Source organism: Solanum pennellii, chromosome 9 (genome assembly GCF_001406875.1).
Source record: "Solanum pennellii chromosome 9, SPENNV200".
Classification (NCBI taxonomy): domain Eukaryota; kingdom Viridiplantae; phylum Streptophyta; class Magnoliopsida; order Solanales; family Solanaceae; genus Solanum; species Solanum pennellii.
This window is the reverse complement of record NC_028645.1, coordinates 78,837,923-78,853,183: the sequence shown is the minus strand read 5'-3', so window position 1 is coordinate 78,853,183 and position 15,261 is coordinate 78,837,923. Positions and strand designations below refer to the sequence as shown.

The following is a 15,261-nucleotide window of genomic DNA, read 5'->3' as shown; positions in this document are numbered from 1 at the left end:
TTCTGATAAGGAAAACTAGACTACGCTCGACTACCTACTAATCGTCTACCCTAATCCTCGACCTCCATATACTCTTATCTAAGGTCATGTATTATCTAATCACCTTTCCAAATACTTCTTTGACCTAAATCTATCTCTCCTCATACCCCACTAATCAACTACTCGCACCACCTTAGTTGAGCATCTACTTGAAAATTAAACAACAAACAAGAGAAGTAAAAACTTCTCTTCTCCTAGGGAGTTAAAAAAACAGAAGTTGACTACCTACTAATCGTCTATCCGAATCCTCGACGTCCATATACTCCTATCTAAGGTCATGTCTTATCTAATCACCTTTTCAGATACTTCTTTGACCTACATCTATCTTTCCTCATACCCCACAATAATCATCTACTCGCACCACCTTAGTTGTCCATCTACTTGAAAATTAAACAACAAACAAGAGAAGTAGAAACTTCTCTTCTCCTAGGGAGTTAAAAAAAAACAGAAGTAAGAACTATCAAAGTACTTTCTTGTCCTATGCTATACTTGATTATTTGAATCCATCAAAAGACACCAAAGATGCCATAGTAGAAAAAAAAACTCTTGTCCTTAGCTCCAAAGGGTGTCCATGTGGTGTTCCCATATTCTAATACATAAATTTACTTCATTTGTTTCTGCTTCTCCAGACAACTTGGTTTAAATATTCTCACTCTCCATAAACATTTACTATTAAGAGTTTTACCAAATACAACAACACACACCAATCACATCCATCACTCATAAATGAGCGAACGGTCCGTTTTGGTGTGTTTTTAGAGAGGGTCCAAAAAGTGTCCATTTTGATGCCCGACTCCAATTGTCATTACTTTTAAAACTTCCTCCCCTTATAAAACACACAACAAACTCAACTTCTTACCTACATTTCCCTCAAGTACTCTCTTTTTCTCCCTTTTAATAACATGGTTTCCCTAGAAGGTACTCTTATATCCGAAGAGCCAACGTCTAGTCCCCGAATTTCCTTCTCTTCGGAATTTCTTGATGAGAGAAACTTCATATCCATTACACCAAATGCACAAGAAGAGAAAGAGCGAAAAGATCAACAAGACAGATCAACGCGTAGTGCAGCTGAATTCGAGTTCCTCTCGAGTAAGTTAACCAATGAAAACATGATCACAGCAGATGAACTGTTCTTCGAGGGTAAGTTACGTCCTTATTGGCAAATGCATTATGCTGAGAAGCTCAACAAAATTAGTTTAAAAGATGACGACGAAATATTGAACAACACCATAGTGATAAAGAGCAAGGAAGAAACTACTACTAGACCAATAAATTGGTTTATTGATGAAGATCCTTCACCTAGACCACCAAAATGCACTGTTTTATGGAAAGAGTTGCTAAGATTGAAGCAAAAAAGAGCTTCTTCATTATCGCCTTCTTCTTCGACTTCTTCCTCTTCCTCTTCCTCTTCATCTTCGAGTTCACTTGCTGATAAAGAAAAAAGTAAAGGGCAATCAATGAAAGAGAAACATGTGAAGAGGATTAAGAAAGGATTAGAGAGGTGTAAATCAGAAACTTTAAGAGTTAGACCTGTGATTCATGTGCCAATTTGTTCACAGGGGAAAAACTCTGCTCTGCCACCTCTGTTTTCACTTAAGAAAAAAGGAAGAGCAATAGAGAGATGAAAAAATGAACTTTGTCATTGTTGGTCATTATTGTGTAGAGAGATGTTCTTACTATTTGATTTGGTTTTTCTTTCTTCTTTTCATGAGTTTAGATTACATGTTTTCGTCGTAGGATCTGATGATCAATTTTACCTTACAATGTTGATGTGTTCATTTCTTGTAATGTATCATGTAATGTGTAAGCTAATTCTATCTAGTTTCAAGAGTTATTGTAATCTAAACATTTTTCTAGCTTTTGTCATATCGGTATCAGAGCCAGATGCATATTTGTTTAGGCTATCAATCCACGCTCCAGTTGAGCCATGGGTGAAGGAGGTGTTAGTGTGGATTATAGTATTAGTCGGAGAATGAACTGGTGTTTGATTACCTTATATGGACTTTTGGACAATCTTCTCCCCAAGAGCTAGTTTTTGGATTGTGTTAGGTGCAGGTATCATATCTTTACGACAATCAACACAAAAGTCTTGCATAACTTCAATAATAAACATGTTTATACAATTGAGTTTTGAGTATATATGAATAAAAAACATAACTTTTGAGTTACAGAGAGAAAAAATACAGAAGAACAACTGAGAACTTGAATGACTGTACATACAGCTATGGACACACAAAAAAATTACAGCAAAATTCCATTTTACTAAACTATTTGAGCAGACAATGTGCTGGCAAACCATTTTGAATAGTTAGTCTTGGTGAGTGTATTCCGGAGTTCCAAAATAATAAGCGTTGAAGATTCTTCTTTTTCACCAAAAATTCAAAAATATTGAGAAAAAGGAACTGGAGGTACTGAAATCTAATGTCGAAAACTGAATATTTTGTACTTCTCAATGTCCATAGGAGCAAGGACAATCTCCTCATTTAGGGGGCTGTGATAACAATGGATTCCCAGGAGTGGTCCTACAATTAAAGCAATAGAGCAATTTGATTAATATTTGAACAAAAAGCAAAAGGCAAAAGCAACGAAAAGGTTATTGCTAATGAGTGATTCATTACCTGAGATTCAGCGTTGGTTTTCCGAAAAGACTGCTTGGTATCTGGCCAGATAAATTATTGTTCTGCAAGAAGCTGCAACAAAAATAATAATATGTCATTTAACTTTACCTCAGCCTATGAGCATATACAAGAAAGTTCCTCGATCGCATTTGATATCATGAATATATCTCTACTATGGTCTTTTAGAAAAGAAAAACATAACGAGTGCTTGTGAAACGAAGTTCTATGAGCAAAGTTATGTTTAAAGCAGTCAAGGATGCTCAAGGTAATGACTTTAGAACATTAGCTTTTCATACAATAGCTTCTATGAGCTCTGATCAAATGAGTGTTTTGTAGCGGAAGCTCTATTCAATGAGTATTATCTCGTGGGCTCTAATGATGATTTTGCCTGATATAGATCCTGTTGCGGAAGCAAACAAGAATAACTTGAGCTATGTACAGGTGTGATAACCTAGCTCATTGCTTTCTTTGTTTGAGAACTTAATTCAACCTAACAGCCTCACTACTGCCATCCAGAAACTAGAACTATCATCAGTTAAACTCTGTGATCATATTTCTCATGTACTCATAAATTTTACAGTAGTCTAAATATTAGAACTAGGTGGCAGATGGATACAAAGTTCAATAAGTACGTCTATCATGTATCATGAGTTTGGATTGTGGTCCTTCCTCGGCGCATAGACGTATTTTCAAGCAGTACCTTTTTACTTGATATTCCTTTGAGCTATCTTTAATTGCTTTTCCAACTTGAGCAATCAATCTATAAAATTACAGTATGTGCAGGCGAAAAGCTCATCTCACTCGTGAGTGATAAAAACCTCGATTTGACAGTTGGATTCTCACATTAAGGAGATCAATGGCTGCTCTACTATCCATCAATTTAAGTATCTGTCACAAACTTTCCTAGAACCTGCTTCAACCTTTTTGAAAATGATCTCTATACCAAGAGAAAACTACTTAAGAGACACTATTTGAGGTACTTAGTTAATTCCATGCTGCATAGCCACATCCATCAGTCTGTTGATCCAGCAATCCTAATTCCTTTGCTTAGCATGTGCCTAATGATGCTGTGTATCACCACCACCCACTCCCCGACAGAGAGAAGATCTAGAAAATCCATTGAGGTGGATATAGAACTATACTAGCATCGTAGGGCTACTATACTTGAGAAAAAAATTGTATTTATACTATCATCATAGGGAAACTATATTTGAGAAAAACAGTACTTATAATATAGCATCATAGGGAAACTAAAATTGAGCAAAATAGAAGTGTTGCAGATTACTAACTGAAATCTATGCAGACAGAGGGGCCAAAATCCATTATCTATCAATACTCATTTTGTTTTGTTATGGAAAGACGAACTTACATTTCATTAAGGCTCATAATGTTTCCAAGAGAAGGTGGAATTTCTCCACTAAGCTGATTGTCTTCCAAGTGTCTGAAATAAAAGACGAGAGTATTAGGAATAGACACACTTAATTACACAAGTTTTTTTTTCCGTCTTCTTCACAAAAGTTTGGGCTATAATTAGAAAGTGCGTTATTGCAACAGCAATTTAGAAGAAGAACAAAAGAAACCAAAGATTTTACTTACAGAGTCTCCAGGATACTCAGTGAGCTCAAATCTGGGATAGATCCCGTCAAATTATTATCCGCAAGCCATCTGTGATAAGTAAGAGACTTCTAAGAAATCTATTTGCTTCCATCAATATATGAGCACTAAGAAGCAAATATTCACTTACATGTGATTCAATGCTGTCAATCTAGCAATGCTAGGTGAAATTGATCCAGAAAGACCCATGCTTGTAAGGTTTCTGCAGACAAAAGAGAAAGGAACACAAGTTAACAGGTAGAATCACTTGGACAATCATAATTTAGGTTGGGGTAAGGTAAGGTATTCATTTTTCCCATTTTTCTTATTCATGAGGCGGCTGGCGTGGGAGAGTTTTGAGGTTTATGCAGTAAGAGACATCTAACTCACAAAGAAGTAACACGAATTCGTGATCCTCCAGCACAAGTAACTCCAGTCCATTGGTATTGAGGGGGTAAACATGGATCACCATTCCAATCTGGGGGAGGATTCTTGAAACTCTCCTTCAATTTTTCCAGAGCTATCACTGCAGTAAGAAAAATATCACATTGATGTAGCAGAGGTAATTAATCTACAGAAAATGAGGTAAAAAGCAATCCTAGAAAGATAGCTCATACTTATCCAAGTGCTAGATCTATATTCGAAGCAAGAAAAGAAGATTACCGTCCCGAGTATGAGTTTTTCCTCCGAGGGGCAACACTTCAAAAACCTCTCCTGCATTAATCAACGGACCAACACTTGATCCAATCACCGGAGTTAGAGTTATCTTTGTAATACCAGACAGAGGCCACTGACTTGCAAACACAACCATGCCAGCTGGAGCAACATTAAGGTTGGGATAAAACACTATATCATTTATGCTTATGTTGAAAGCTCTTCCTGAGAATGAATTTTGATCATCAGCAAAGTAAAGAGCTATGTAATACGTTGCGTTTGGGAGAGGTGCTGGAGGCCATAATAACTCCATAGCTTCGGGCTTAGGTACAGTTAACCGTGTCCGAAATACTTTTGCCGGAGGGTGATTCCAGATACCAGAAACAGAAACATGACTGAAACTTTCTGCAGGAGAATGTTCTCCATATGGCTCCCAGTAACGATCAAATTCATCATCAGGATATCTGACAAGTTAAAATGCTTGAAGTTATGATAAACATAACCAAAAGAAACACGTTTGTTTAAATATGGATGATATAATCAGATACTAATTCCTCTAACAACCTCTATGAAACTAATAACCAAATAGACTCGAGTATATTTAGGAGAAATGCGAATAGGATAGATTCTGCTGCAGTTCATAACCTATTCGAAATGAGCACTAGAAAGAACCTAGCCTCAAAGGTTTGAAATCACATTGTGATCAAAAGAGTTATTCAGACTAGTCAAACCAACTTATAGCAGATTCTATATTGAAAGTTGAAAGAACTTCTAATATCTTAAAGTTCAGTCGCAAGTCGATGATCAATAGGGATTGAAATACATAAATTGCTAACCATTTCAACACCTGAATTAGGATTCAGTTCTACATAAACTATAAATGTATTTGAATTGCATCGCGAAATTCAGGAACCATAATCAGAACTTAAAAATACCAACTTAATCAAATAAAAAAGCAATCTTTTTTAGTCAAAGCTAACAACTTTAGGTCCAGATAGGTGAACCAACTTACTTGATAATTGATCCATTGTTCCCAAAACTGCTCCTTGTAATCAAAGTCAATCCATAAATATTAAAATCTGTAGAATTATACAACGAATCCGACACCAAAACAAGCTCCAAAGCAGATATAAAAGGGTCAGAATCCGTTAAACTATTAGCAGCCAAACACACACTCATAGTCTTCCCTACAGCCTTAAAAATCCCTTCATAATATGAAGACATTCCTTTCCAATAATCCTCAGTTGTATTCACTGGACTCCAAAAAGTCCCATCAACAATCTGATCAAACACAGGAGGATTCAAATTCCCATTAACCCCACCATAGAAATAGGTCGTCCTGACCAAATACTTCCCTCCACGATAAACAGGAACCTCATAACAGAATTTCTTGAAAACATTGTTCTTCAATGGAAATGTACGGACAGTTGAGAGTGTATAATCAAGAACATCAACTGTAAGATTCTTGGGTTTTCCTGCTGATACATAACCATAATCCGACACCCAATTTTGCTCATTAACTACAGAATCAACAACAGCACCACAATCAATCAAAACACCTGAAAAAAAACAAGAAAAGTTGAAATCTTGAAAAAAAGATGAAATTTTTGAAAAGGGGTTAATGAAATGGGGAAAAGGGGTTTACCTCTTAAGGATTGTGAAGCAGAAGGGAAGATAAAAAGGGAAAGAAGGAAGGAGAAATAGAAGAAAGACATGGTTAATGGTGATGATTGAAGAAACAGAGAGTCATGTGATGATTTTGAGAAAGGGAAAAAAAGGTTGATATTAGGTGGAGTGGAGTTGAATGAGTCGTTTGGGTGAGTTAAAGGAAGAAAAGAATAGAAAAATTTGGAGAAGGAGAGGTGAAGTTGTTGAAGAGGAAAGAATCAAAGTTGGATTAATGCCATTGTTTTTTGGGAGAAGGGACGCGGGAATGAACCAGGTCAGCCTGCTTCACTTTGCTGCCATTTGTGGAGTAGCTAATTTTTTTTCTTACAAAATTAGTACTTAATTACTAAATTGAAAGAGAGAGAAAAATGCCCACCAAATATATTATTTATGTAATCTTGTACAATGTTTTTTTTGCATTCAAATATCTCAATATAAGCTAAAATGTGTATCAAATTAATTTTTTTAAGTGGATAATATGACCTTAATTTAGTTAAAGTTTATCTCTATATTTTGCTCCTATTAAAGGGATATTTGTACCTTATTCCATCCAGAAAATCTAAAAATGGTTAAATAAATATTTGAAAGATAAATTTTTTAAAATTTACCCTCAAGATTTTTTATGCTTAGATACCTTAATGAAGTTCCCGTATTTTAATTTGTTTGTCCTATTTTATTTTTGGGATCTGTTTGAATTGACTTTTGACTTGTGACATAAGTTAGGATTTCTAACTTATGACTTTTGACTTATTTTGTTTTAAAACAAGTGTTTATATGCACTTTTTAACTTTATCCAAACATTTCAAAATTGCGTAATGCTATTTTGGCTTAATAAAACCTAAAAAGGTCAATCCAAATGGACACTTAGTCAATTTTATAAAAATGCATCTTTCTTTTTGTTTGTGATGTTTTAATTCTAACTTTCCATGTTTAAAATAAGATTAAAGGACATTAGTTAAATTTTACATATCTTTAGTTTAAGTTCACAAATTTAAAATGTTTTATTATTTTTTAAACTTTATATTAAATTAAAATTAGACAATTAAATTAAAACGAATAAAATGATAAATAAGAATATTGTTTGACTTTTTCCGTAGGTGATATGGTTCGTGTGTAACAAGATGGGAACTTGGAAGATATAATACTACGTACCTACTATATAGATAAGCACTTAAATTCTAAAATAATCAAAAGGCTAAATAAAATAAACATCAAGAAGTTCCTTGTGTTTAAACAAGTTGATGTAATTAGTGGTTAAATCTTTTTAACATATATTATGAATAAACAAAAAATAACGTCTATTAATTTTTTTTACCAAATTATGAATAAGCAAAAACATAACTCATAATATCTCAAAAAGATTTGAAGCAAACCTTACACGGATTCGAGTTAATCGGAAGCACGACGAGCAAATAAATCATGATTTTGTGTGTCCTTTTTAAATTATTATATTTTCTCATGTAACAAGTCAAGGTTTTTGAAATATAAATATTTAGCATAATATCTGAATGTACTTTTAATTTCTCAATTAATATTTTTTTTAATTTTAATTGTGCACAAGCATATATTTAAATTTATGTAAATTATATAAGTGAAAACACACATTTTACATGATATTATGCAAATTAATTTAAATATATCTTACACAAATTTATATATTTTTATTATATGAAAGAGTAAAGAGCAATGACGATCAAAGGTGGTTTTGTAACACTGATATGAATCATCGGTCTTTTTCTCTAACATTCAGAACAAACATGAAAAAACTTGCAGCCCTCGTCATCGATGGAGTATGGAGCATACAATGAATGAGTTCTCTTCAAACTGAATTCAAGTATAAATTATACGTGGAAGTCACTAAAATTTTCAAAAAGTTATTGAATTTTGATTGCTTAATTTCAAAAAATGATATTTTCCATCTACATATGGAAAATATCATTTTCTCAATCTTATTCATCCCAATACTCTATGGAGTTAATGAATTGCATCTGTGGAGTATTTCTTGTTTCTGAACTTGGTAAACTTCTATGGAGTGTTCTAATTTGTCTGATTTAACCTTGGATTTGATGTTGTTCTATACTTGAATGTAATAACAATTACACTACATTATTTCAATGACAAATAAAATAATCTTGGAGAGAGAAAATAATGGCAAATTATTCTAGAAATTATTATTATTTCTATTATATAGAAGAGCGAAGTGACAGGACGATCAAGAATAAAAAATATAATTTCATGATGATAATAATCTATTAAGAAAGATAGTAAATTATTCTACAAATATCTTATATATATGATGAATAATGATCAAGGGCAAAAAAATAATTTCACGCTAACAAAAATCTACCAAGAATGATAACAAGAAAATTAAATATCTCTAGAAACATCTTTAGTTATTATTATTACTATTAACTTATTTTGTTATTACTTCACTTTCTTTTCTCTTGTGAATTATTGTAATATATATTTATTACTCTATTTTACTTACTTTGATTTACTTCTTAATATTTTTTATATTCATTATACTTGTAAAAAATGCTGACTTTAAATATATAAAATTAATTATGAATTAATTAGTTTTACCTTTATTTTGGCTTAATTCATATACTTTAAACAAATAAGTGTGATAAAATTAATAATATATATTAGATTGATATTAAAGAAAAGAATGTTAAAAGTAACTTTACGAATGAAAATGAATAGGATGATATATTTGGATTTAAGACGATCAAGAATAAAAATATAATTTCATTCAAACAAAAATATATTAAAAGAGTTGGCAAGAAAAACGAATAATTCTAAAAATATCTTTCTATATATGAAGTTATTGTATATCTATTCATTACTCTTATTTACAGTTACTTATATTTATATTTATATTTATATTTATATTTATATTTATATTTATTATTATTATTATTATTATTATAATATAGAAGAGCCAAGTTGAGGACGATTAAGGACAAATTTGTCATTTCATAAATATTCTAGAATGTTCATTTTTATGTTATGGCATAAAAAAAAGTGGTAATGGATTTATAATGACAATACAACCAAATATATTTTCTTAAATGTAATTTGTATCCTAATGATGTGACATTTATATGGACTCACATTTTCAGTCACATTTTCTACAGATTTTTTTTCTTTTTATTTTGTAGTGTGAAACATTCATTAAACCAAAATATAGGGCGAAATAATAATTGTATAATTAATGACAAAAATGAAAATCTAAAAGAATTCATACATGTCTTTACTTTTAAAATTCGCCCATAAAGATATTTTTTTAATTGTGTTAAAATGAAGAGTTTCTGTTAATTAACTTTTTACAAACAATAATAAACGCTATTAAGCTTATTTTGACATGTTTTTGAAAGAAAATTTTGAACTAATTTAAAATAAAATGTGTTTGAACAGTTAATATTTTATTCCTAAATTTTATTTCTATTATATAGAAGCATGAAGAAGAGGACGGACACAACTTAATGTTATTGTACATTGTGTAGGAAATGTTGTACAAAATTTTAGGTTTAGTTATTTAAAATAAAAGTAAGGGTATATTTGTCTTTTTATTCTGTTCTTGTCTTCTACCATTTTCTCGATCATTCTTAATTTTTTCAATCTTTTTTAGCATTTCAATAATAATAAATATTACATTTCTCTCAAGTTTCAAAGGGATCAGACAATTCAAATGTGCTTGATTGGCTATTCAATGGATTACTATTATGTATGTTTTTAGCTAATATGTCTTCTTTTAGTTGTAGAGGTAAAAAAGAAACAAGGAGGGACTTAACTTTGGAAACCAATTCAATGGTATTGAAAAAGAGATGCTACAAAAATTTATGTCTCAGTGGTTTAATTGTACAAGTTAGCATTATAAAAAATCTTTTAAATAGGTATTTCTTACTGTCAATAGCTTGATCAGATGACATTTTCTTCTTGCTCCTGCCTTCTTGAGTAGATCTATTTAGTTTACATAGTTGTATCATTTGAATTTTGAAAATTCTCATTGTTGTATTTTAATGTTCATGGCTTCACCTAACTTGAGAAGAAGCCTTCATTGTTCTGTTGGATTTCTCTACATGGTTTGTTGCCAATAATAATCCCACAGAGCTAAAGGTTATAATTATATAAGTCTAAAATTATCTGTTTATATATGAAGTGAATAATGATCGAGTAAGAATGTAATTTCAAGCTAACAAAAATCTACCAAGAACAATAAAGTAAACTAAGTAGTTCTAGAAACATCTTAAGGTATTATTATTACCATTAACTTATTTTGTTATCAATTCACTTTATTTTCTTTTGTGAGTTATTGTGATACGACTCTATTTTACTATTACTCAATTTTACTATTATTTAATTTAATTTTTAGTACTTTTTCTATTCATTATGCTAATTAAAAATGCCTACTTATTATATAAAAATTTATCATGAATTAATTATTTTTATTTTATTTTGTCTTTAATTAATATACTTGAAAATAAATAAGTGTGATGAATTAATAATATCTATTAGATTGAAATGAAAGAAAGAGATGTAAAAAAGTAACTTTGCAAATAAAAATGAATTGGATGATATATATTTGTATGTAAGACGACCAAGAATAAAAATGTAATTTCATCCTAACAAAAATCTATTAAGAGAGATAACAAAAATAAATAAATTCTAAAAACATCTTTCTATGTATAAAGTGAATAATGATCAAAGATAAAAATGTAACTTCATGCAAACAAAAATCTACCAAGGATGATAACAAGAAAATTAAATAATTTTAGAAATATCTTTTTAGTTATTATTATTAATATTACCTCATTTTTGTTATTTCTTCACTTTTTTATGAATTATTGTGACATCTATTTATTACGCTTTCCTGTGGATATGTTCGAAAATGATACACTTTTATTATATTAAAGTAAATAAATTATGATTACGCTTAGCTCTTAATAATTTATGCCAAGTATAATGTTATGTGGAATCAATCAAAATTCAAATTTAAATTTACATGTACATTTTAATTTTGTGTATTAAAATATTTTTTAATTTTATGATCTTAGATATTTTATATCAAAAAATTAAAATTCAGAAGTTATTTTCTTTCTGAAATGAAATAAAAAAATAAGTTCATAAAAATAGAAACAAAGGAAGTCATACATTAAAAATGAAATATATGTGTTATTATTAAAATAAAGCTTAAAATCACAATGTAACAATTTAAGAAATTTTAGTAAAACATAGTTAACAACTATAATGAAATTTGGTTGACTTCCTTATTTTTATCAAAACAAGAAAAAAGTTTGCATATATTGTTTGAAAATAACGTAAAAACTAAAAAGTATATGAATTACATTAAAATAACAACTAAAAATATATGAGAATCATATAGAAATTTCGTTGACTTTCCAAAAATTACTCGTGTTACATAAAATAGAAGAGATATGTAACATATAATATTCGAAAATGACATAAAATGTACTATATTAACAATTTAAATATTTCTTTAAAAAAAACATACAATATTTAGTTCACCTTCTTTTAAATTTTATTTGTGTTACATAAATTAAAAGAAAAAACTAATATATATTGGGCCACACTGACATAAACACCTACAATCTAGTCTATTATATTTCATTGTTTTTAACATTATTTTTTTTTCTTTCTATAACTGTTGGGTTCAACGTTACGTGTTAGCTCTTAATTAGTCATTTTGTCAACTCATAACAAGTGTATTACATATTTTTCTTTTACTTATTGTTAAAAAATATCTAATAAAAATAAATTTTAAATTAATAAAAATGTTCAATAAATATTAATCCTAATTAAGATGTCTGAATATATTTTACAGATAATTTTAAAATGTCGCAAATAACTTAAGTCTATATTATTTGTATCCAAACGTGTCATTGTCCTAGCTAGCTCTATCACCTAAATAAAGTGATTCATCTGATGACTCAAACCCTCTTTTCCACAAAAACTAATTATGAGAACTCGGCATGAATTTAATATTTGTCATAAATCAATATTTTAAAATAATATTTAATAAAATGATATAAAATTATCTTATTAAGCATAAATTAAATACATGATAAATATTTATAAATTTTAAGTAGTATTGATTAAAGGATTTTAAATTTTCTTACTTGAAAATAAATTATAATATATATTTGTGTGATAGTATATCTATCTCATTATTTTTGCGCGTAGAAGTCCATTAACATCTTCATAATTAAACATTTTTCGTAATTGATGGTTGATTTTTTAGGCCATGTCATTCAACTTGAAACTATCAATTCTATAATAAATAAATATTAGTGATTTTATTTGTTTTTGGAAATGTCCCTTTTAATTAAAGTTGGTGAACTGAATTCCAGCTGCCAAGCATTGACTTCCTTAGATCATGGTATGCTCGTTGCTTACTTGATTTCCTCTCTTTTTCTTTTTTATCAATCATCAACTCTTTCTCATTCTTACTCCAATCATTCTCCATTCATTTCTCCCTAAAGGTAAAATATACTTCTTCTATATCAAATTTGTATTTTCTTTTAATTTTTGATAAATACATATATATTTTTTCTCAATGCACGTAACACTTTAGATTGAATAAATTATTGTTGTGTGTGAAAAAATTCAGATGACTTTCCCTGTTTTTGCCATTAGAATTTCAATAATTTACCACTCACCCATGGATATAGCCAATATCACTGTTGTATTGTATGATGGTCCCTGTATATGCACTTGCCTTTGTTAGGAATTGATGTAGATTTAGTCGAACTCTAATGCTAGTAGTGTCTGTGAAGCTAATAATCAACAAACACATGGATAGTGAAAAGGTGTTTAAAAAAAAAAAATTAGCCAAGAATTGCGTATATGATTTGGTTATATATGCAGGGATGAAGTGTTTTCAGTTCTCTAATGATGATCATAACAAGACTAGAAAGTCAACATCAGGCCAGTCATCTGCCTCTGTTTTCACAGATCCTGACCTCAAAGGATCTGAATACAACTCACAAAATGTATCAACGGACATTAGCACTGAGTCCTCTTCAAGGGTCTCGTTTTCGTGCTTGTCTAATAAAAAGGCTTGTCACCTTAAGGTCTTCACAGTTGAAGAGTTGAAGAGCGCGACAAAGAACTTTAGTCGATCCCTCATGCTAGGAGAAGGAGGTTTTGGAGGTGTATATAAGGGTGTTTTAAAGGACACAAATATTGCTGTTAAACAACTCAGCCAGAGGGGCTTGCAGGCTAGTTTCATTTAAGATTAATTTTTATATTTATAGTAGAATGTGAAACAAAAATTATAAATATTGAGTTTGTGATATAGGGGCACAAGGAATGGGTGACGGAAGTGAACGTCCTAGGTGTGGTTGAGCATCAAAATCTTGTCAAATTAATAGGCTATTGTGCAGAGGATGATGAAAGAGGAATACAACGTTTACTTGTATATGAGTTTTTGCCCAACAGAAGTGTACAAGATCATCTAATAAGTCGTTTTATGTCACCTTTGCCATGGGAAACAAGGCTAAATATCGCTCGTGATGCTGCTCGAGGATTGGCTTACCTTCACGAGGGAATGGAGTTTCAGGTGGTGATTCTCTTAAAACACTTTTTCTCATTATCATACTTTTGCACTTTCGTGTTTGATAAAATATATTCTTGTGCAGATTATCTTTAGAGATTTCAAATCTTCTAACATTCTCTTGGATGAGAAATGGAATGCAAAGTTGTCTGATTTTGGCTTGGCCAGATTAGGACCTTCTGACGGATTAAGCCATGTCTCAACAGCGGTATGCTCAATATCTCCATTCAATTAAAAATCTATACTATGTATTCAAAATAGTATAGCACCCCTACTTAACTTAACTCTAGCTAGGTGAAATTTCCTATTTTGTACAACATTTATACTTTATCTAAATCATATGCCTTTGATTTCATTAGGTGGTGGGAACTGTTGGATATGCTGCTCCAGAATATATACAAACTGGACGCCTAACGTCCAAGAGTGATGTATGGAGCTATGGGGTGTTTCTATATGAACTCATCACAGGCAGGCGTCCGTTGGACAGAAATAAACCTAAAAACGAACAGAAACTTCTCGAATGGGTAAGACCACATCTTTCCGACCTGAAGAAGTTTGAACAAATATTGGATCCTCGATTAGATGGAAACTATTCCATTAAATCTGCTCAGAAGTTAGCTGCCATAGCTAATAGGTGTTTAGTTAAACATCCGAGAAATCGTCCAAAAATGAGTGAGGTTTTGGAGATGGTAAATCAGGTTGTGAAGGCAACTGAAGCAAAATGTCCACAAACACCTATAGACGAAAGTTCAACACCAAATGTCGACGATGACATGTTTATGGTAAGGTGTCTCACTGCAAGTAGACGGTTGGTAGAACACACACCAAGAGAAAACAAGTTGCTGGTTTGGAAATTGTGGAAGCCTAAGCTTGTCAGTTCAAATTGAGCAGCAGAAATGAAACTAAAGTTACTCTAGCTACTTTTGGTTTTCTTGTGCAAAAGAATCACTTGAATTGTAATATATGTTACTCGGACTCTTCAAAAATGTCACTTGGATGCATGTCCAAAAGTAATGCATCTTTAGAAGATCCGACATGGGTGCAGCTGCATTTTTGGAGAGTCCGAACAACATAGCTGATATCAATATTGACCATGATCTTCATAAGCTTTTC

The 15,261-nt window shown here is 31.0% G+C and overlaps 3 protein-coding genes across 4 annotated transcripts; 2 read left to right on the top strand and 1 right to left on the bottom strand.

Annotated features, from left to right (window-relative positions):
* Positions 1-844: 844 nt before the first annotated feature.
* Positions 845-1,905, top strand: LOC107029370. The gene has a single exon (XM_015230770.2). It carries the CDS (start codon positions 942-944, stop codon positions 1,662-1,664), a length of 723 nt encoding a protein of 240 aa, XP_015086256.1. The 5' UTR covers positions 845-941; the 3' UTR covers positions 1,665-1,905.
* Positions 1,906-2,104: 199 nt separating this feature from the next.
* On the bottom strand, positions 2,105-6,931 carry LOC107029369 (probable LRR receptor-like serine/threonine-protein kinase At1g67720). Its single transcript, XM_015230769.2, has 9 exons — positions 6,550-6,931; positions 5,917-6,463; positions 4,914-5,368; positions 4,641-4,776; positions 4,402-4,473; positions 4,254-4,322; positions 4,027-4,098; positions 2,658-2,729; positions 2,105-2,561 (listed from the first exon to the last, which is right to left on the bottom strand). Exons 1-9 carry the CDS (start codon positions 6,617-6,619, stop codon positions 2,519-2,521), a joined length of 1,536 nt encoding a protein of 511 aa, XP_015086255.1. The 5' UTR covers positions 6,620-6,931; the 3' UTR covers positions 2,105-2,518.
* A 5,924-nt stretch (positions 6,932-12,855) lies between these two features.
* LOC107029543 (serine/threonine-protein kinase PCRK1-like) lies at positions 12,856-15,254 on the top strand. 2 transcript variants are annotated; one of them, XM_015230978.2, is made up of 5 exons: positions 12,856-12,972; positions 13,461-13,813; positions 13,894-14,154; positions 14,234-14,356; positions 14,508-15,254. In XM_015230978.2, the coding sequence occupies exons 1-5, from the start codon at positions 12,906-12,908 to the stop codon at positions 15,033-15,035; spliced, it is 1,332 nt and encodes a 443-aa protein (XP_015086464.1). In that variant the 5' UTR covers positions 12,856-12,905; the 3' UTR covers positions 15,036-15,254. The 2 variants fall into 2 exon arrangements, with proteins under 2 accessions (XP_015086464.1, XP_015086465.1); XM_015230979.2 differs by having other exon boundaries at positions 12,954-13,075.
* Positions 15,255-15,261: the final 7 nt, after the last annotated feature.